Below are 22,637 nucleotides of genomic sequence, written 5' to 3'. Positions count from 1 at the left end.
TCAAACAACCTCCAAAAAAGTATAGCCCGTTTGGGGATACATCAAAACCTTCTTTTTTTATTTTATTTTTTTGATCTGCGAGTTATATTAATCCGTCAGCTGCGATTGCATAATTTCCATTTCTAATGTAATAATTTTTAATATCTATAAATGTAGGGTTCGGCCCCCATAGACCAGTAAAAAATACACATACACAGACGTTATTATATACATGTCGGCCCTTTAGAAAATGAAAATAAAACTTTTCGGATATCCATCAAATGTGTAGTAATAATAATATGAATGCAAAGTCTGACACTGATGGCCTTCATATCTGTCTGCTGATATGTAGGCTTCGTACATTTTTGTCCCGCGCGAATGCAGGTCATTGCATTTATTTCGTAATAACTCGGAGGAGCTGCCGAGCGAGGGAGAGAGATAGGAGATTATCGTGTCCGGATTATTTCCTCTTTCTATTTTAGATACATAGACCCAGAACCTCGTTTTTTATCTGTAATTCCATTATTATTTTTTTTTAAGGAGGAAAAAAAAAGAAATATTAAAATTCCCATTTTTGTTTTGGGGTCGCCTCCCCCTCAAAACAAAAGATGAGCTCTGTCATCATGTAGCGGCGGCTCGCAGCAGCGATCGAGGCAAATGATGATGATCGCCGCCATCATCATCATCCGCTCTGGCTGCGCTATCTCACTATCCCTGGTTGCTGCTGCTGCCGTGATGTGTTTCCTGAAGGATGAAGATGCATATGGAGACACCACCATCAGCATCCATCCAGCAGCCAGCACAGCCATCCACCTATCAAAACTAATAGTCCTGTTGTGTGTTGCAACTTGTGCAGTTGTTTGAATCCTTTTCCTGTTTTTTTTTGTTATTTTCTGGTCTCCCCCGTTCAGTTTCAAAAATATTTCCATTTCCCCGACTTTTATTTTGGTCGGTTGTAAACGCAAAGCTCCCGCTGTTCCATGACCTCATCTTCATCTTCTTCTTCGTTTTTTTCCTTAGGGCGCGGCTCTTTGCATTCGTTCCGTCATTAGGCACGTCCAGTAATCAGTAAAAAGCGGGGAAATATGACGGGATAAACGCTTCAAGTAGCCCGCGCTTTTGTTGATTAAAAGCCGAGGAAGAAACAAAACAAGAAGAATAACAAGAAAAACAAAAGAAGAAAAACAGAAAAAATCAGAAAACCACGTTTGGACATGTTTAGAGATGCCGATGACCGCCAACTGCTGCGCCGGCACTGGCAATAATCGCAAGAAAATGAAAATTTCAGCAGTAGCCGCTGCTGCGTAATGATCGGACGCGGGACAAGAGAATCGCAGACACACACACACATATCAAATAAGATAACGGCAGCAGCAGCAGCAATGCAGTCAGCCGTCAACATTCTTTATTGTAATCATCAAAGGAAATTCAAGTTTGCCAATCATTTCCTTTTTAACTTGTTTTTTCGTGCTGGCTGGGCTGGTGACAGCTATAGACTGAACTAACGAAACAAGTCCGCATCCTTTAGTACACGCAGTTGGCCAACAGCGATAAAATTAAATGCCAGAGCTCAGTTTGGTCGTTTGTTTTATGAGTTCAGTAACATTCTTCATCGGCGACATATCCTTCTCTATCCGCCGAGCTATTATTTGCCCACCACCAAATTTAAATACCAAATGACCGCAAAAATAAAAAAAGAACCCCGCATGAAATTCGGAATTTTTTTTTTTTACCTTTCCAATTGACACAAAAGGAAATAAATCGAAATAACAGAATCAATGGGGGATATAAATAGAGACGCGCGGTCGACATTTCTCTCTGATTTTCCAGGTTTCCCCTCGTGTATATATAAGACGCATGACGTGACGGTCTATCGAAGAAGTTAAAAAAAAAAGGGCCTTCTTCTTCTTTCTTCATCTTCCTTGATCTCGAAAATATTTACGAGCTGCATGTCTTATTCGGTGTGCCGGCTTATAATCGCGGTGAGCGCGGCTTCGGGGGGCATTCATTGTCGACGGCGAGCGCGGCTTGCGCGCGACCCGACAAACGCGCGTGTTCAACTGATTCAACTCCTCCATCCGCCGTGTGTCCTGTGAAAAACTGCCGACGCCACGATTTTCTTTTTTCTTTTTGGGAGAAAAGTCTCGGCGTTCCGTGACCGAGCAAACCCCCTCGATCGACTATTACATAGTTAGGCAAACCAATGTGTAACTGAAATGTGAGCCGCGGCAGAAAAAAAAGGGGAAAGATGGAGATGGATAGGATGTGTGCGAGCGAGAAATAATAAAAAATAACAAAATCTAAAAAAAACGAACCCGTTTCGTTATTCCACCGTTTCGTGAGAGGCGATTTTTCGTGCCTCAACGTCTCGTAAAAAAATGAGAAGAAGAAGAATTTCTTCGCTAAAAAAGAAAAAAAAAAACGGCCCCATCTTCATCATGGGCGATAGGTATTCTTTGATGTATTTTTCCTTTGGTAGATGAAATACAATTTCAACCCAAAAAAACCTCGGGTCGGATACACATACACACACACAAGAAACTGTCTAAAAAAAATAAATAAAAAGAAGAAGAAGAAAGAAAGAAATGAAGAGCTATCAACATTCCGACAAGTCAGAGGAGCTAAAGGGAGTCGCTGGGTTGAACTGTGTGTGAGTCACGTTTTCTCCTTTGCCTAGAATATTCCGCCCGCCTTTTGCTCTTCCCCTCGATGGATGGATGGATGCGTACGTATGCATGCAGACGCGTATATATATACGCATAGTATATAACTTCTCTAAATAAGAATAAGAATAAGCTATAGGTGTGTGTGTGTGTTGTAGTTTCTTACGAGTATTAGCCTATGAGCCTATGTGTTTACGGCCAGCAACAGCATCACAACCCTTTTTGCTGCTGCTGCCTCTCTCTCTCTCTCCGTATAGTTTTCTCGCCCGCCTCCGGTTGCATCTATGAATGATGGCCTATTATATTTTCACGATCACGACCGGTTTTACACAATGGCTTTAAACGAGACCCGTTTCTTTCCCATTCTTCCCCACTCCCCCCAACCTCGCTCTTTGCTTCATTTTTCTTCCAGGGCACGTTCTTTTTTTATTTATTTTAATTTTTTCGTATTGGTGGTTTTTTTTCTCTTTCTGTAGTAGCCGCAAGCCCGCAAAGCGGCATTTTGAAAAATGAGAAAAAGGCGAGTTGACAAATGCGGATCACAGATGGCGCTGAATTCAGGAAGACGCCGATAAGTGGGCGGAGCTCCGTGTGTGTGTGCGGGGGCTGGGTGGGTGAATCGGTTCAGTTGCCTTGGAGCCGAATTCGAGCAGTAGATACCGAGCTAGCTTCGAGTGCAAATGGCGTATGACGGGCTCTCGTTGGACGTTTGGTGCAGCACATCGTTCACAGTCACAGTCGCAGACTCCTTTTTTCGCTTCTGTTTACAGCAGCCGCACGTTTGACAGGACATCACATCTTCTTCTTTCAGTTTGTGTAGGCCAGCTGCACTGCACAGGGCATCAACTCTCATCGATTTCGTGTGCCTATGTGTGTGTGAGATTGGTGTTGTGTAGGTGCATGGTGCCGGTTTTATCGGAAAAATTGAATCGGCTGAAAATTCAGTGTGTTACAGTGTGTAGTGTGTGTGTGATCGGCGGCGTGGTGGTGGTGGTGGTGGAAGCAGGAAAAAATAGGATCAAAGATGGCCGCCCGGTGGACATCTTCTTCGTCGACGTCTGCGAAGAATGAGAAATTCCAGCACACGAAACTGGACGAAAGCAAGGAATCGCTCAGCTTGTTGTCGATCCTCCGGGCGTTTGATGGTCCGGTGACTGAAGAACGAGCCTGGGCAATTCTTTACCAGTCGGCCAAGACGGGCCTTCAGTGTTTCAACAGTGCCAATCCTCCTCCTCCTCCTCCTACGACTTCTCGTCACAACAACAACAACCAACAACAGTCTCACCAACAGCATGCCAACAACAACATTCACAACTTAACGGATAAAAGTGAAAACGAGGTGATGAAGTGCGTCGTCGTCGGTGAAACTTCTCACCTCTGGATTCATCGCGACGGTCACGTTCACCCGCACTCGTTCCAGGAGGCCGCCGATTCCATCGAAGGTGAGTGTCAACTGTCGTCTGCTCTTCTCCTCCTACCACACACCGTCCATATTATTATTTAAAAAAGAAAAAAGAAAAATGGGTTTTTGTTTGTCGAATTGATTTATTCATTTTTGTTTTTCTGTTGTTCCCCTTTTACAGCTGAAAGGCGGACGGTAGCCGAGTGTCAATCACAGGTGAGTTGACTTATCTTCTCTTCTTTCTCTTCTATTTTCTTTTTCCATCCTTCATCTGTCTTTTGGTCTTCTTTTTTTTCTTCTCCCTTGTTCTTTGATCCCCACCGACCAGTCCGACATTCCACACACACACAAGATATGCAAATGAGAGAGAGAGAGAGAAGACTGCCACTATGTTGTCCTTGGAATATCTCTTCGCCATTTTCTTTGGTGTATTGTTTTATTTACAAATATTTTTTTTCTGTTTGTCTTTTACTCATCCGCCAAACTGGACAATCCTGAAATCGATTCACACACGGGCAAGACGACGACGTTGGGCAAATGGCACAGCAAGTTGCTGGGTTCCTTTTCGTACAGGTATCATGGGCAGGCAGGCAGGCGGTATTTTACCTTTGAAACGAAAGGAGAGATGGGCAGATCGTGAAATGGTTGAATGGTTTCTTCTTCCCCATTCCCTCTCCATGGTTAAAGGTTGTTTGTTTGTTTGTTGTTGTTGTTGGTTTTTTCTTCTTCGTCTCCGAACGTCGAACGGGCGGGCAGGCGGGCATGGGCAGTTAGTTAAGTCTGCAAACGGATTATGTGATGATGATAATAATTCTCGTGGGTTTTCTGTTACTGTGTAGCTTTTTTCGTTCGTTCGTACGATGGTTCGTTCTAGCCGTTGACCTCCTCCCGGCCAGGGCCCCCGAAACGATAGGCGTCTGAGGTCGAATAGACACAACCTCGTGACCTGTGTGTGTGTGTGAAATCGTCAGACCGTGGAAAAAAGAAACAACGGCAACAGCCATTTCAACATTTTCGAATTGTTGCCGTGAAATGATGGAGAGAATCCCGTGCTGCTGTGGTTGGCGCGCTTGGCCCCGTCGTGGTGGTTTTTACGTTAGTTTAATCATGTTTAGTGTCTTTCTTCTTCTTTTTGTTTTATTTTCTATTTTTTGGGTCGTTTCGCTCTCTTTTCGCTTGTGTGGTGACCTCGGAATCGTCGGAAATGGCGCTTTTGATTCCATTATTACACAGTTGAATCACTTTTTCACCTTGAAATCTCTCCATTTCTTTTCCTTCTTTATTCTGTTTTGGGCACCTCCAGGTCCGTCTGCTCTACTTGTTTTTCTTGTTTTATACATTGCCAATGCGACCTTGAAATAATTCTTCTTCTTCTTTTTGTCTATTTTCAATAGTTGGTCTCGGGACTGGGCTGGGCCCTCTACGAGGCGCTGGACTACGGCTGCAAACAAAACGAGCAGAACATCCTCAGTCCCGACCTGGAGCAAATGATTGACTTCCTCACGTCGGCCGGTAAGTCTGGCTCTTTTTTTCTTTTGTTGTTGTTGTTGTCTTGTTCTACCTTGAATCCACCGCCGCAAGTCGAGCGAGTCGACAACAGTTTCGTCATCATAAAATAAGTGGTTCCGTGTTTTTTCAAGTCTGGCACCTGACGGGGAGTGACGGTTGTGTTATATAGTCGGTTTTTTTTCATATTTTGAAATTTGACGTCAGTCTGATAAGCAGAAGAAGAATAAACAAAACAAGGAAAGGAAGACTTATTAGCAAAGGCGGTGAGGTCATCGTCGTCATATCGTTTTGACATAAAACGGACGCGCTCACGAGAGAGATAACGACATCAACGCGGCGGGGGGAATTTTCCACCTTTTCTATCTTCGTTAAAAAGTCAAATATTTTTCGCGTGCCGATGTAATCCTCCCCCCTTCCTCCTCTCTCTCCTTTTTCTTTTTTTAAACTCAGTCCACGCCTTTTTCGTTCAGGAAGAACCACAAAAGAAAACAAAAACAAATGGTCAGTTTATTATCCATCCATCGATTCGGCATGGCAGTCCAGGAAGAGTCTCAAAGGGGCGACGGATTATAGTTGTTGTTGTTGTACTCGAAAGAATTTGCTGTCGATAAAAAGAAGAAGAAAGAAAAGAAGGGCCCCTTTTTTATTAGTTGAAATGCGTGGGCAAATGTCGGAGTCGAGTTGATGAGTTTTCTGCACGGATTTTTATGCGAGAAAAGACGAGTCTCTCCGGGATAACCTTTTGACCGAAATTTTCATGAGAAAAGAAAAAAAGACAATGAGAGTCGAGAGTCTCTTTTTGACCGAGCCGAGAGATTAAATCAACTGATAGATATTTTTCACCACACCACACAAGAACAACCTACGAGTTTTGGATGTGATGATCTTTTTTTTTACTTTTTTCTTTTTTGTTAACTTTGCAAGAAGAAGGTGGAGGGGGAGGTGAAGGCACAAAACGGTCCGGAATGGGATGGAATGACCACCTGTGTGTGTGTACCCCCTTATTCCTCCTCCTTGTAGTTGTGTTGCCTTTTAGTCTCTGTGTTTTTCTTGTAATGGAACGGACCGTCGGACGGACGGACGGACCTTTGGGCTTTTATTTGGTTGTGAACAAAGCCTTATAAGGTTCGTAGGTGCCCACCTTGTTTTGCACCTGAATATGGACTTGGTGGCTCTCCTCGTCGTAGTCGCGCGTAGTTGGGGCTCCTGGCTGGTTCCAAGAGGAGCCGAGGAGGTGGAGTCTTTGGGCTCTTTTTTTTTTTTGTCTTCCTCATCTCCTTCCACATTCTCTCGTGATGCATTTCATCTCCTCCCAGGTGAAGTAGACGCCGTACTAGACGCACATTTTGTACAACAACAAAAAATAATAAATAAAAATGCTGTTGCTTCTCTCCGTTCGTTTCCATCCGGATGTCGGAGAGACGCCAAGGTAAAAAGGGGGTAAAAATATACACGAGTTTCCATATAGGAGAATCAAAAGGGGGGAAAAAGAAAATGTTTTTTAATATGCGTTGGAAAGGTCATGACGATACATCACGACGCTGCCGTCATCAGCCTTCCTGTTGTTGTTCCTTTTTGCCCTTTTTTCTTTTTCTCTCTCCTCCCGCCCCTCTCCTTCAGCTCAAACTGATTTGCATAGGGACAGCGACAGGGACAGCAGCCCGAGCCAGGGGTTTCGTTCGTTCGATAGTGATCTTTTGAACGGTTTGATGAGTTTTCACGTCAAACGCTATATTCCCTCCTCCTTTTTCTTCTTCTTTTTCTTCTTCTTCTCCCCTTCACCTTCTCTTCCCTTTCTTTTGCCGAAGGAAAAAGTTTGGTCGGTTATCTCCGAGGAAATATCTACCAATAAATAAAATAACCAAAAATTTGTGAGAAAAAAAGAAAACAAGAAGAAAAGAGGAGGAAGAAGAAGGAGGGAGGAGAAATAAATATCTTTGGAGGAGAAAAACGAGTGTGTGTCAGGTGTGTGTGTGTAGTATTGAATAGTCGACGGGGAGAAGAAGAAGAAGAAAAAAAGAAATGCTGGAGAAAAGAAAGAAAGAAAGAAAATGTGCTGTGCTGTGCCGTGTCCATTGTGGCCAGTGGAGAGAAAGAGACGTGGACCGGCCGGCCGGGAGGGGAAGCGTGACCTACATTCCTCTTCTTCTTTCTCCAATGGAGTGGAAGGGGAGGACGACCAGCGGAGGAGACTCACAAGAGTCTCAGGTTATTCTTTTTTCTTTCTTCTTTTTTATTTTTGTTGCTCAGGTTCAGTTCTGGGACGGGGTAGATGGGAGAAGCTGGAGAGGGACGCGCATAAGCAAATGGCCGTTAGGTTTCAAAGAATAAAAGAGAGAATGTTGGATGATGATGATGAAGAGCAGTTTGCCCGGCCTTGCAACGGACACAACTGAAATTACAAATTTTTTTATTTTTATTTTTTTTTTCGCCGTGATCACGACTCTCGTATCTTTGGACTAAATTTAGAACCACGGCCGAATACAAGTCCATCCGACAAGAAAAGTTGTTTGCGGATATGGTTGGAGTTGGTTGTTTTGGGAGGGGAAAACACGTGGTGGTGTGGTGATGGTGTGTTTTGTGTGGTTTTTCGGGTGCGAGGATGATTGGTCGAAATGAGTTATCGATCGGCGATCAACAGCGGACCCGCTCCACCGGCGCCCCATGCTCTCTTGCGTGTGAAAGTGTTGAAAACATTCTAACCCCCCTTGCTTGCTATCCCTTTATATTGTGCGCAGCTATAGATTCTATTTCTATTCTCCCCCCCCTGATTATTATTCTTTTGACTCTTTTCGTTTTTTGGGATGGAAAAAGAGAAAGTCTCTCGGTCAATTTTCTCGGCAACTTTCTCCAATTCGTTGGTTCGTTCACGAAAGAGAAAGAAAGAAAAAAAGAAAAAAATGAAACGGCCGAGAGACCGAGGGAGTAATGTGCGTAGTGGGATGATGAGGATGCAGCGTGTGGAATTTTTTCTTTTTTTTTGTGGTGGTGGTTGTTACCTGGTTCTGGTGGACACGCTGCTACTGGATGCTGTCCAAGTCGGGTTTTTCTCCTTCCCCCTCGTCCGCCAAAAACATTTTTTTTTCTGTTGTTGCGTTTGAAGGTGGGCGCCGTGACACACGCGGGACAATGAAAACATTTGATTTTCGCGACAAACATTTTGGAAAGTTCTTTTCTTTTTTCTTTCTTTCTCCATGTCAACTACAATCACGGAATGGAAAGCGATGTAGTAGTTCTGTTCGGTTGTCATTGTTGGCCCTTGTTGTTGTTGTTGTTGTTGTTGTAATGGCCGTGGTCGGGGCGTGTGTAGTAGAACAGTATCGATCCCACTCGACTCTTTTCTTTTTGGTTGCTTTTTCTTTCCCTTTTTAACTGCTGCTGGCTGACGTCATTGGAATTGGCCGCCATTATTATCGTGTTACTCGCGCCAATCCCCCTGCGTAACACAACAGCAACCAATTCATATCGTTTCTTTTCCTTGTTATCTAATTTTTGGCTCGATTGACAAATGGCCGTAATATCAATTTTCGACTTCCGGCCACCTTGACTCTGATGTGTGTCCATTGTGTCGATTGTTTCCTATTCGGGGAAATGATAAATAAATGTCGACCACAAACGCTGAACTTGTAACTTAACCATTTCTTTCATTTTCTGCTTTTTTCGTAGATGAAGGTGAATGCCAGTCGGCCGAGGATGAAGGCATCGAACAGGATTCCGGTGAAGCCGAAGATTCTGCAGCGGCGGCGGCAGCAGCTTCCGTCTCTTCCACATCGACGACTTCCTCTTCCAGCGCCTCTGCCGCCGTCGCTGCGGCTGCTGCTGCCGCCTCCGCGATGACGTCATTATCGCACGTCATGGATGTAAGTTCCTTTTTTTCTTTTTTCTTTTCTCTCTCGTGTAAATTCGTATCGACCCGTGTTTTTGCCATTTTTTTGAAATGTCACGAAGGGCGTGACTCGACTCGAGTCGTCCACGAGCAAACAGCACAAACGGGCAAAGTGCTTTTATTATTTGTCGACGACACGACTACTCTCGGGACGGTAGTCGAGTCAGATTGACATCAGCTCGCTAAATATTTGAATATTTTTTCTTTTGTCTCGTCTTGTTCGAGTTGACACTTTTTTTTGTTTGTTTCTTCTTCTTGTCAGCCCAAAAAGGCGTTTCCATATTTTCATATGGAGAGACAATGAGAAAAACAAACTCGCCAATTTACTTCTCTTTGCCATGTTTGTCCAGGTCCTTTTTATAGTACATCACAAAAACCGGATTGTTAACCACACACACACCATTTTTATTTGATAGAAAAAAGAAACAAAACAGGAGGGGGTGGGGATTCCAAAATCGGGGAAAAAGATGAAATGTTTATGTGAGCGCGGGCAGTAAACGGAAATTTTCGTGCAAAGAATTTCGAATGAAGGAGAGGAGTTCGTGTGTGGGCGCTTTTCGCTTACATTTTTTTGCGTCTTATTTTGTTTTCTGAATCCTACATTTTTGTTTTTCATTTTGGTCATGGCGGAAGAGAGAGAGAGAAAGGGCGAATTTTGTAGTGAAACGGCATTTTTGACTATTTTATTTTATTTTACTTTTTGGGTGCCGTCCCTTTGTCAAGATTTTGCGCTTGAGATTGTGCTCAGTGACGCGGGCCGGCCTGCCGCATAGTCAATCTGACATTAAATAAGAAATAGGAGCGTGAAAATGGTGGCTGTGGCTATCGATCTTACACGCGTTAGTAGCCCACCATAGCACACACAGGGACAGGCAGGCAGAGCCGGTGCGTGTGTATTGCTGCCTGCTTGTTTGTTGTCTGTGCCAATGGACAAGCAGCGAAAATCTCATTTTCGAAAATGATTTGAAGGAAAGAAAATGGGGGTTTTATTTTGTTCAACGGATCGTGACCGACTCTGACGGCGGTTGCCTTCGAGATTATTATTTTTTTGGTTAAAGAGAGATAGAGAGAGAGAGAGAGAAAAATGAGGACTAAATAAGAAAAAAGAAGAAGAAAAATGTTTAATGGAAAAAAAAAAGAGTTGAGAGAGTAGATTTTGGTTTGGGCTCGAGGCAATTTGAAGGGGGCCGTGTGTTCAAATTGACCGTCATCTTTTTAAATAGGCGAAATAATAAAAGGGACGATGGAGCGTTACGGAGCGGGAATGGAATGGACACGGACGGACGGACAATGAGGAAACGACCGTCAAAAATGCAAACGAAAAAAACCTTGTGAAAAGAAAGAAAGAGAGAAGAGAGAAAAGAAACAAGATCAATCAAATTATCCGCCGTTCTAATAAGGGTTAGGTTCACTTGTTGGCTGGCCCAAAGTGGCAACGTTGAAACGTAAAAGAATACCCCCATCACGGCCTTCCATTGAAAATTGTGGTGCTGTTGAATTAATAATGGACACGGCAACCGATGTCGACAATGGCTCTCCTCCTCAAACAATCCAAAGTCGGTCGAGTTTTCTTTTCATTTTCTTATTTGTTCTCAATTTCTCGGGAAATGGTCCCGGAACTCCCTCCCCCTAAATAGACGTGAACGGATTGTCGTCATCGTCGTCGTCGCCCGTCTTCTTGGTCGTTGCTTTTTATCCACCTGGGGAGCCTCAAGGCGTCATCACCAGAATAATATCGAAATTTTCCAGTTAAAAATTTGATTGCGATTGGTAAGCATCGTCGTCCCAAAAAGAGAAGAAGAAGAAGAAGAGAAAAGACGACTCAGAGTATAAAAACCCACCACCCGCTGATGGCTGGCCACTTCTTCATCTTGGCGTTCACTTGATGAAGCCTTTCGGTGGGTGGTCATTATCTTTTATGATGTTGGTAGCTTTAGGCAAGGACGGGACAGGTTTTTTTTATTTTTTATTTCATTTTTTCTTGGACCTTCTCCGGTGGATCCATCCATTGGCCGTCCGCCTCTTCCGCCTCTCCTTGGGTATTTTTGTTCCTCCGATTCCGATGGAAGGCTCCATCCGATTTTGGGCTTCCTCCTTTTAAATCATTTCCAAGGAATGTTTTATTCTTGGCTGTGACCCTCGCGAGTCGAACGCGGAAATGCCGCCCCATTACTCCTCTTATTAGTTATACGTGAAGGGAACGTGAAAACGAGAGTAGAAACGGGCTCACTGGTGAACTAAACACGCCAACAGGGAATGGAATCATTTTTTTGTTTGGTTTGGTTTTTCTCAAGGAATGAAACCCTCAACTATTTCGCCATTGGCTCTCTCTCTCTCTCTCCTTTTTTAAAATTAAAATATTTTTGGAGCTGCTGTCGGATCAATCCGATGGGATATTTGCATACTAGTCTTTTTTTTTTTTTCTTCTTCTTTTTCTTTATTTCTTTTCCTACGCCAATAGCCAAAAACGGCCATGACGGCAGGGGGAATAATGAAATGTGTGCTGATGTTGTTGTTATCTGATCTCCCGGGCGACGGTTTGTTGCTTTCTCTCCATCCATCCATCCGACGGTCCATCCATCGTTCATTCCGGAAATGGATCCTGTGGTGGACCGAGGAAGAGAATGTGCGCTGTTTAATATTCCAAAGAGATATTTCGCATTTACATAATCAACAAGGGGGGAGGGGGAAAGGTGGAGACACGAAGAAGAGATGGCTGGAAACTGATACAATACTTTTCTCTTTTCTCCCCAACTTTTATTCGCGCGTGTGCGACACGTTTTTCTCTTTTCTTTTTCATCTTTCGGCGGCGCAAAATCGTTGCGCGTTTTCCCTTTTGGTTTGTCAATGAATCCGTGTGGTGGCGTCATTTTTTCCTCGGCTCACGAGAGAAATCAAACGAACGAACCAACAACCCAAGGGGAGAGAGAACAAGATCCTCCTGTGTGTGTGGGTGATGTCATCTGTGCCCACCTCATCTCCCGTTTCGCTTCATTCAAATGGGCTGCTCAAAATGCCGGCGTGAGTGTGTGCCTGCAACTCCAGGGGGGCGACGTGAAGGTGAAGTTCAAAAGTGTAACAGGTGCGTCTCATTTTTTCAAAGAAAGAAAGAAGAAGTAGAAGGTCTCCCCCATAATCTTAATCGTCTAGTGAAGTAGATAAAGAGGCAAAGCGCCATAGTGATTGTCCATCCGGGAAAGAGAGAAGATGAAAGAAGAAGCCCTTGCCAAGCTAACCAGATAGTTAGTTAAAGTTATATCCCCTCGGTGCCCAGATGGCACGAAGCACAGGGCCAGTTAATGTTTCTCGGGGTTCAAGTGCGTTGCTCTCTTCTTCTCTTTCTGACTGCTGTCCGGCCCGTCATTTACTTTCTTCAACTTTCTGAAGGCAAAAAGAAAAAAAAATGGAAAGGAAAGAAGAACAAAAAATTGCCGCATTAGGAGAAGAAGAAGAGCGGCCGTGTGGCAGCAGCTGCTCGCGCATTCTTTGTCGACGCACGTTATAGCTTGGCTTTTGATGTGGACCTCGTCCATCTCTGTCTGTCGAGTGTGGGTTATAGAACCGCCCGCTGTTTTTTCTTTCTAATCCGGACGTGGTCCAGCATTGAAAGGCAACCAACAAAATTACACAACCCGAGGAGATTCGACTTGACTTGCGCGCTCGACTTATTTGGGCTACCTTTTCATGTTTGTTTCTTCTTTTTTTTAACCTTTTTTCTATTTTTGTCGGAGAAAATTCTGACTCTGTGTGGATTGACATAAAAAGTCGGTCTGATTTTGTTTGAGTTTCTTTTAACTCCTTTTTTTGTTTGTTTGTTATCTTTTTTTCTATGTGACGTTGCCCAGCGGTGTCGCATGCAAATCAGCAGCACAGCTTCGTCGAACCAGGCGGACGCCCATTTTCGAGCCGTTTGCCGCGCCCTCGTCGCCGAGACGCTCGAGTTTTCAGACTTTCTCGTCAAAGTCTCATCAGGTATCATCACCATCATCATCCTCCTCCTTCTCCCATAATCTCGTTTCATGTTTTATTCATGGCCCCTCGTGTTCCGCTCCCGCTTTGATTATTTGACCTACAATCTTCTTCTTTTTTCTTCTAATTCTAATTCTTTTTTCTTTTACTTTTCTGGAACGGCAGCACCTGAGGATTGGCGGGAACTGAGAAACAACAAATCCGAAACCCATTCGCATGAGCTGACGGAACTCCATCTGGCCGACTGGGTAAGTAACTCTGGCGATTATTAAGAAACTGGTGGCCGAAGACGATGGCGCAGATGCAAAAGGAGGAGGAGGAGAATGTGTACATCAAAACAAACATGTTTAAGTCGAAGACCCGACAAACAAAACAAAAAAGAAAAAAATGGGAAAATGAGGAGAAGAAAGGAGAGACGGAGAAACATGATTGGGGGGAGAGAGAGAGACGGAAAGTAATAAAAGGTTGCCAGCGTCTCACGCGCGCCGCGGGAGCGTGTGGATGCGGTTAACCTTTTGGCAGCGCCAAAAGGCACGCGGAGCACCAGAGGTTTACCCTCGCCGATGTTGCAGTGCAAGTCTTGTGAAACAGTTTTTCCCTTTTTTTTTCAAGGGAAATAATCGAATAAAAAGGTGACGGGGGGGGGAGAAATAAGAAAAATATTCGGTTGACATTTGACATTTAACCCTCAACCAACGTGTAACCTTGGTGTGTCTCTCCTGCGTACAATGTGTAACTGGTGTGCACAAGTCACAATCGAGGGGAAATCGTTGTCGTCGTTTTTTGGGCCCGAGATTTCTCTTGGGCGACCGGGGGTAGGTGGGTGGATGGGTGGAACTTATGGGCAGGAAGATAAAATAGTGGCAGTCGCAGTATACGTTTCTACAGAGAAGAAAAGGGGGGGGGGGAATCATAAGGATAATAATGATTATGATTATCATTGCCAGTAGTAGTTGTTGTTCCAGTCGTTGTCCCCCATATGTTTGTGTTGTGAGAAAAAGGGACTCGTCGTTGCCAGGGGACGTTGAACCGTTCCTCTGTGTCTATTTCTCCTCTTGTGTGTCAGTTTTTCATCATGTCACAGAGTAAATTTCCGAAAATAAACAGGGAATAGAATAGGAAAAAAAAAGAGTTTCGGTCGGTAGGATTAAACAGTCGCAGACAGAAAGAGAGGGGAGAGAGAGAGAGACGGCGGGGGGAATTTTGAATAGAAAATCGGAATGGCCGGAAAAGGGTGGAGTTGGTTGGGTCACGCGGGGGTCGAGATCGCATCCGAACGAATGAGCCAACCAACGAACAAAAAATTAAATCACAAACTCTCTGTGTGCTTTTTTTTAAAATTCTTTTTTGGGTTGTTATTGTTCCGTGATGACTCTTTTGCCCCCTCTCTCTTTGTTGTTTCGTCGTTGCGGCTGTCTCTCTCTCAATTGAGCGACAAAATAATAAAAATAGAAGGTCCGTTTCCAGCAATGAAAATGTCGAGTTGCTTATCCCCCCCTTCCCCGTTAAAGTAATTGCGATCGTCGGTTCCTTGGAGGAGATTGGAGATTAAACGGGAAATCGCCTTGTGGACTATTTTGGGAGTCGAAGCCGTTAACTTGTTCCCACTTTGGGCCGCATTTTCTTCGGGTGTTTTATGGCCATCTTCTTTTATGGTTATTGAAATGGATATTCAATAGGGAAGGGTGGGAGGTCTGATGTCGGCAACAGCCTGGAAGAAAGAAAAAGAAGCGAGAAGCGGAGGAATGTCGTCCTCAGGTGCCGTACAAAACACCCTGCCCCATCCATCTTGTTGCTTGCAGCCCCAGCCGCTGCTGGAACAAGTCGAAAGGCATCTGGCTAGGCGCACTGGGCATCTTCCAACTGATGCCATCGTAGAGTCTCACAGCCTTTTGTTCTTGATTTCCTTCTTTTCTTTATCGCCCCTTTATCCAAACGAGAGCCACACACACACACACACACACGTAGAAATAATCAAAAAAGAAGGAGAGAATAAAAGACCTCACATCATCCATCACCGGAAGCGCGGCAAAAAAGATTCCTAAAAGCAACGGTGCTGGAATGGGGGAGAGAGAGAACATGACGCACACCTTTTTTTTATTTTTGAATTATTTTCAGAGGGATGAAAAGAAGGCGAGAAGAAAAGAGAAAAGAACATTTTTCGTCATTTTATTATTCATATCCGGAATTTGTGTGTTTCTATTTATTTTCCCCGAGAAGAAGAAATTTGAATGAGGCGCGAGCGCCCGCATGATTCATCTCCGGCGTGGGGTTCATTTTGAATGGAAAATACTAAAACGGCGGTGACACAGGTTCGTTTCTGAAATCAGACGGTCCACAGTCCAGCGGCCGTGGCAGGTCCAAAAGGTGGGAAATTCGAGTAGGTGGTGGAAATGGCCGGTCATGAACGTGCTCGTTTATTCGATCGTATATCCGAACAAAGAGAAGAAGAAAAAGAAGAAGAGAGAAAAAAGGAACTTTACTCTTTTTTGGAAAAAAAATAAAATGTCGGTGTGCTGGGTGATGTCATGATTGAGAATAACAAAATGCGAGAGGATGGAAACGGTCACGTCACTGGCCGCAAATAGACACATCACGGCCGACACGTAGACCGTCGCACACGACACACGAGGCCAGTTTAGACTTTTTGAAAGTGGTGGGGTGGTGGGCGACCGTTTTGTTTCTTTTGCCTCCGAGTTCTAATCTTTTGCTTTGTCATTGGGACGACAGGCGAAATTGTGGGTGCAGGTGATCCGTCAGCTGCGTAACGGGGTAAAGTTGAAGTCGGCGTCGGGAGGCGAAAGCGCCCGCAAACCGTACGAATACGAACTGACGCCCTACGAGATGATGATGGATGACATCCGATCGAGACGCTACAAATTGCGTCAGGTCATGGTGGATGGGACCATTCCGCCCCGCGTCAAGAAAGACGCACACGCCGTCATCCTGGAATTCATCCGATCTCGCCCACCTCTCCGCAAGGTAACCGCAGCTACAACCACAACAACAACAACAACAGAAGTTCAAACATTTACATTTCATGCTAATTTGTTTTTTTCTTTTTGTTTTGTTTTTCTCTCCTTTGCTAATTCGTAGGCGTCGGAGAGGAAGCTGAGGCCGCTGGCTCGTCGTGTTTCTACGCCGGTCGAGTTGCTCATGGAGTCGATCCGGCAGCACGATTCCAAGGAATTGAAGCCCACTCGATGCCTCCTGGTCAACCGAACAGGTGAGTCTAAAAAAAAACAATAATAACAAAAATAGGAGAGATCGAACGATCGATTTTATTTTATTTGTTAAGGCACGAAATTACGAGAGGGGTGTAAAAGAAAAGAAAACCAAAAGAAAAATGTTAGAAAAGTAAGAAAGAAGGGCAATAGTATTTTTTTGTTTTTTTAGAAATTTCTCCGCAGGGCATGGCAATAACAACAGCATCAAGCGAACGAAAACAAATAAATAAACGAAGAGGTGGGTAGCTAGCTGGTGGTGAAATGGATCATGATCATGAAATAATAAATAAAAATACAGAATGCAGAAGCTGATGGGGGAATAGCTAGCTGACAGGTTAGTAACACGGACACAGATGAAAGACTCCAGCTGCCCCTTTTGTACCACCAGCGTACGACTAGGGGATGAGCCGGAAGGGCGATTCTTGTCGTCATTGTTTATGACGACATGGCAAAGAGCAGAGCAGATCAGATCAGGGCAATATAAAAAAAACAACGACAATGGCGCCCGAGAGAGCGAATCGAAACGTGCGAGGTAATCTCGGAGATTAGTCGTCCGGAACCGACGGACCGTATTTCCATCCATCCGTCCAGTTGCAAGAAGAGAAGGCCGAATCTATCTGCAAGGTTATTAGAGTCCACACACACACACACGCGCAGCTGGCGACTAGTTGTGTGCGCGGGCAGTGAAAGGGTATCGAAATGGGCACCAGCCATGGCGAGAGAGTTGCGTTGGTTTTTACTAGACAAGTGGGTGGCTGACATGTTAATTAGTCCGAGATGTTCAGTAGATTACGAGACCTTGGGAGCTAGGATTTCGACAAATGAATCAACACAGAAGATGATGCTCGACCGTGTCCAAATAGTAGTGAAGTAGTATACGCAACTAGACACACGCGTACTGGTGGTGGGGGGGAGAAGAGCAAAGAGAAAGTGGCCCTTTCATCAGCCGTCGTCGTAACAATAATTATGTGGAATGAAACACAAAAGTAATCATAAAGTAAAAAAAGAAGAAGAAGAAGAATAAGACGAAAACAACAACAACACAAAAAGGAAACCGTGTGTGGCTTGGGGGCCCTGCTCCTGCCTCTCTCCAGATGTCTGTGCACAATTTTCGGATTTCTCTCTCTCTCGAGTGGCGACACGAAAGTAGGTTACAGCTGCCGCTAAAGTAGCTACTCTCTTGTGTGTGTGTGAGAATGCGACTGTCTCTTTGGTTGCAGGTTGCAGTTCAATCATCTCAACCATTGGAAAGGCGCAAAAGTTTTCCTTCTCTCCTCCCACGTAAAAGCGAAAATTTGTCGTCGCTTTTTTTTTTTACTTTAAAATCCAGTCGCGTTTTCCTCTCCACACAGTGCGGTCGCCTACTTCTTACTTTGGTGACGAGAACTGGTTTTTTTTTTTTAAGGAGTTTAATTTGAGAGCCAATGGATGAAGATTTCCCTCCTCTGGAAACTGTTCCAGGTTTTTTTTTTTGTCTTGATTTTCGGTCGACCAAGATTTTTTAACAGCGACTTGACAAATTTGTGTGTTTTTTAAATTGTGATTTGCAGAGAATGTGACGGCCACGATCCTGACGCCAACGAAGCGGAAATTATTGAAAGCCGATCATTTGCACGACGAACTGGAAGAGGATGAAGACCTGGAACTGCCGCCTCCGTCGCCACCCAGACGCTACGACTACATGGCGGATCCGTTCACGTCGTGTTCCAGATCGGAATCGTCGACTCCCCTCAACTCCAAAATGGATTGTAGACGTCGAGACCACTCTGGCATTCCACTCCATCATCGTGAGTTTGAATTCATTTACATTTTATTTATTTTCAAAAGGGGAAAGAAACTGAATGAAATGTTTGGAAAAATAATAATAAAAAAATAAAAATAACAGAACGAGACGAGTCGCCGTCGAGGAGGCACAGTCTCACCGTCCTGCCCCCACCTCTCACAAGGACCGTCAGCAATCCTTTCCTCAAGAGGCATTCACAAATCAGTTCCTACGGCCGCAAAGGGCCCGATCCCCGAATGACTTTGAATCCAGCCAACCTTTCAAGTATGTCGACTCTTTTTGTTTTGTTTTTTTTTCAACTCAATCCAAATTTAAATCTGAAAATTAATTATTTTTTCGTTTGACTGATGTCATTCAGGCGATCAGCCGGGATCGTTGCCCTGCTCGGGTCCGTCTTCGTCGACTTCATCGTCCTCTGCGTCGCTTCACTCGCCGCCCGGCTCGCCGACTCACGCCGGCCACCTTCAGGATGATTTCGTCCGCTCGAAGGAATTCCAGCAAGTCGTCCAGGGCAAATTGGTCACGTTGGAAGAGCTGGTCCACATGAGACGGGTCTTGACGGCCGCATCGCTCGACAACCTGCCACTAGACTCGTCCATCAAGGATGACGTCACCAACGGAAAGGTTGGTACCCTTTTGATTTTGAACTGTTTTTTTTTTAGTCCACAATTCGCAGGGAAACGACAGGAGAGAAAAAACCTGAAAGCGTTTCCGTGCCGGTGAACACGTTTGACTCGCTGTCGACATGCATTTACATCCACCATTTGCTTTTGCATTTCCTGAACCAAAAAACAATAGGTTTGCTTCGTGTGCCGAAAGACTCGCTTCTCCGTTTTTGGCTCGTGGTGGCACAACTGCAAACTCTGCCGACAGACCATCTGCACCAAATGCTGTACCAAGGTAAAAAAGAAACAAGCGCACTGAGACGTGGAAACTGGAGATTAATTCGTTGGTTTGCTTTTGTGTGTGTAACCGAAATAGATGAGGATCCCGTCGGACCAGTTTGATACGATCGATGTGTCAGAGGTATCTTGGTACCGTGGAGCCAACTCTGACAAATTGGAGCAGCAGTCGCCGGCCGTCACGTCCTCTCTCTTTTCGGCTTTTCAATTGAAATTGCCGCAGTTCCGCATCCGCTCGCCCAACAACGTTGGATCGTCTAGCAACGGAGTCGACGGCTGCGAGAGCTCCGAGTCGACGCCGACGTCGCCGGTGCTCGCCCGTCACGGCTCGGAGAGACGCAAACAGACGCTGGCGCAGCCTCCGCAGAAATTCTCTCACCAGACACTGTCTCGCCATCAATCTTTGTCAGCCAACAACACTCCCGTCAGGTTGGTTGAACTGGTCGACTGACTGGGTTTCTCTTTTATTCCCATTTGGATTTCCCCACCATTTTATTTTTTCTCTCTCTCATTGACTATCCTCAACGGATGACAAAATCAGATGAGGACAGGCCGTTAGCCACTGATTTATTTTTTTTATTTTACCGTTTCAATTGGCCCCGCCCTAATTTCTGATTTGTTTTCTTTTTTTTGTGTGTGTGTGACAATAATAGAAAGTTGCTTTCGGCTCAAGCTTCCATCGGTCCGTCGCTCCAACTGCCGCAGCAGCAGCCAACCCACAAGAAATCGTCGTCGTCGGGTAGTGACTGCTACGTCTGTCGGGATTGTCAGACGTTGATTGAAAATATCATCTACAACCCGGTTCACACTGTGACGCATTGTGACCGGGGTCCTTCCATCCACGTTTCGCTTCCGTGAGAATCTTCTCCAAGTTTTATCTCCTCTCCTCAACACATTTCCATCCTCTCATTCCAACCTAAATATTCATTGGAAACACACACACACACACCCACACACACGTCAACACGTCAGAACACGAAACATAAACACAACAGTTGATTGAAATCGACGGACGACGACCAAAATATTTCTCTTCCTCATTCCGGTGCTTTTGATTTGGGGGGAATTTCTAACACAATTTGAAACAAAACAAAAAAATGAAATATTGATAAAAAATGCAAAAAAGACAAAAAACAATTAACGCACAGCGCGCGCTAGTCAAGCTATAAGAAAAACAAATTTCAATTCCAACTCTACGACGACTTTGATGATTCCAAAATTCTCAACCAAGACGAAAGTACACTTCTACACACTACTACCATCACCACATTGAAAAATTATCTATTTGAGTAAAGAAAAGGCCAACAATTCTCTCTGCCCTTACGGGGCCCTTTCTACTACATGATAAGTATGGAAAGAGTTATGAAACTAAAAAAAAACAACCTTGTATTTACTTCACACCTTGAAAGAAAAAAAATTACTATTTCTCCTGTACAAAATTCGTTGATTCTATATCCAGCTACAAATCATTCCTCTTCTTCTTCCTCTTTCTTTCTTTGCCCTTCGTGTCCCTTACGAACGAATTATGCATCCCCCCGTTTTTTCCCATCGAGTGGCTGCCGCGTATTTTTTTTTAACAAATAAGAAATTTAAATGTCCACATTTTTTGAAGAAAATGAAAATCCCGAAAAAAAAATTAAAAAAAAAAGAAAAGATGTTTTTTTTTGTCCCCCACATTGGTGCGGCAGCTCGTGTTTATTTTTTGGTTTGTTTATTTTTTTTATGTCTTTGTGTGTCTCCCGTCTCTCTCTCTGCATCATTCATCATGTCTTAATGTATATTTGCGAGCCTCCTAGGAAATATACACACGTATGTGTCTCGAAAATTCTATTCGAAATGGAAGAAAACTTCCAGCTAGAAAATGTGTCGTTAATTCGGCGCGAGCCTACAGGAGGGGGGAGGGGGGAGAAAGTCGGCTCCTTCCCTTTTTTGTTTGGTTTCCCACGTTCTTGAGTGATGTGGATCTTGATGGCTTATTCTTGTTATTTTTCATTTTTTAATATTTTATTTTTTTCTCTCCCCTAGTTTTTACCTGCCGTCCGACCAAGTACCGTAACGTTGTGTGTGAGTGTCGTCACTTATTTCACCTCCCCAACATTTCCGCCCTCATATTCAGCTGGCGAAAAAAAGGAGGTACTAAACACGTCAGCACACACCGCCAATAAACGGCCGTGAGTCCCCCCTCCTAAAGTGTCGGGAGTTTCGACCGAAAGAAAGAAAAAAAAAAGTTGTAATGAACCGCCACCTCCCCTTCCTTCGTGTCATCGTGAATAAGCGTTTGCTTTGCTGATTTAACACTCGGCATTCCATCTTCTTCTAATTCCTTTAGAATTTTGTTTTTTCTCTCTCAAACAGAGCAGAGCAGTTATATGCAGGTTCTCCAGAGAAGAAGAAACGGTTCATCCTCCTCTTTTCTCTCTCTCTTTCTCTCTCCCCCCCGGATGTTGATAATCAAAGGTTGTGCATAGAGGAACCGTGGAAAAATCGCCCGGAGGATGAAGCAGTGGGTCGCGACCCACGACGGTCTGGCCCCTTTTATTTTTTATTTTTCGGTTATTTTCTTTCTTATTTATTAGATAACTTCCGCCCTTTTAATGATCAGAGGCCCTAGATCAATGTCCCGACAATCAAAAAGACGGTCGTGATGGATGTCGAACATGTCATGAGTCCTCTCTCCGCGTTCTCCCGTTTCTTGTACAAGAACAACAGGAATCTGATTACCTGGAAAAAATACCAGGGGAATTGTTTTCTTGTGTTTCCCACTCTTGTCTTTCTTCGTCTTCTTCTTCTTCTTCAGCCCCAAAACGAGAAAAACACGGTTGTTGCGGATCTGACTGTCGAGCTTCCACGTTTTTTCAACGGTGAGAACCCCCTATGGGTGTGTGTGTGTGTGTGGAGGATTATCCTGAGCAAGCCGGAAGACTTGCTTTAGCTTTTGTTTCATTTCTATAGGTTAAGGTGACCATCACGCGAGCGGCCGACCTACATGAGCCGTTATTAACTCAAGTGCCGGATAAGGTGCCTAAAGAAGGAAGAAGCCCTTCTTTGTTTTCTCTCTTCTCTCTGGGTGCTGCTGCGGCCTGCTGCCGTCTTTTCCTTTTATAGGCTGAAAGGAGCAAGGAAGAAGAAGAAGAAGAAAAAGCGGATGGCTTTCGGTGCTAATATGGCCAATGGAATGTGTCGATCGACGTCTACTAAACAGCAGCGCAACTTACACACACTTCATCGCTGTAGATATCAATCAATCGGATGAGGTAGGTCTTTTTTCTTTCTCTCTCAAATGGTCGACGCCCATTTTTGGTATGGGACCCGAATAA

General features: G+C 44.4%; 1 protein-coding gene across 1 annotated transcript; it reads left to right on the top strand.

The window, feature by feature from the left end:
- The first annotated feature begins 3,238 nt into the window (after window positions 1–3,238).
- LOC124194750 (protein spire homolog 1-like) lies at window positions 3,239–21,150 on the top strand. The gene is made up of 14 exons (XM_046589085.1): window positions 3,239–4,084; window positions 4,226–4,260; window positions 5,439–5,556; window positions 9,220–9,413; window positions 13,285–13,411; window positions 13,574–13,656; window positions 16,139–16,390; window positions 16,505–16,634; window positions 18,186–18,422; window positions 18,521–18,682; window positions 18,777–19,042; window positions 19,217–19,318; window positions 19,400–19,749; window positions 19,974–21,150. The coding sequence occupies exons 1-14, from the start codon at window positions 3,667–3,669 to the stop codon at window positions 20,176–20,178; spliced, it is 2,679 nt and encodes an 892-aa protein (XP_046445041.1). The 5' UTR covers window positions 3,239–3,666; the 3' UTR covers window positions 20,179–21,150.
- Window positions 21,151–22,637: the final 1,487 nt, after the last annotated feature.

Source organism: Daphnia pulex, chromosome 5 (assembly GCF_021134715.1).
Source record: "Daphnia pulex isolate KAP4 chromosome 5, ASM2113471v1".
NCBI classification, from domain to species: domain Eukaryota; kingdom Metazoa; phylum Arthropoda; class Branchiopoda; order Diplostraca; family Daphniidae; genus Daphnia; species Daphnia pulex.
Note: the sequence above shows the minus strand (reverse complement) of the source record. Positions and strands in the feature narration are given on the sequence as shown.

Excerpts from the sequence above, each read along its gene's own strand:
- LOC124194750 (XM_046589085.1), top strand. The coding sequence starts at position 3,667 with ATGGCCGCCCGGTGGACATCTTCTTCGTCGACGTCTGCGAAGAATGAG. Across the intron at positions 13,412-13,573 it reads TCTCGTCAAAGTCTCATCAG|CACCTGAGGATTGGCGGGAA; the intron begins GTATCATCACCA and ends CTGGAACGGCAG. Across the intron at positions 13,657-16,138 it reads AACTCCATCTGGCCGACTGG|GCGAAATTGTGGGTGCAGGT; the intron begins GTAAGTAACTCT and ends TTGGGACGACAG.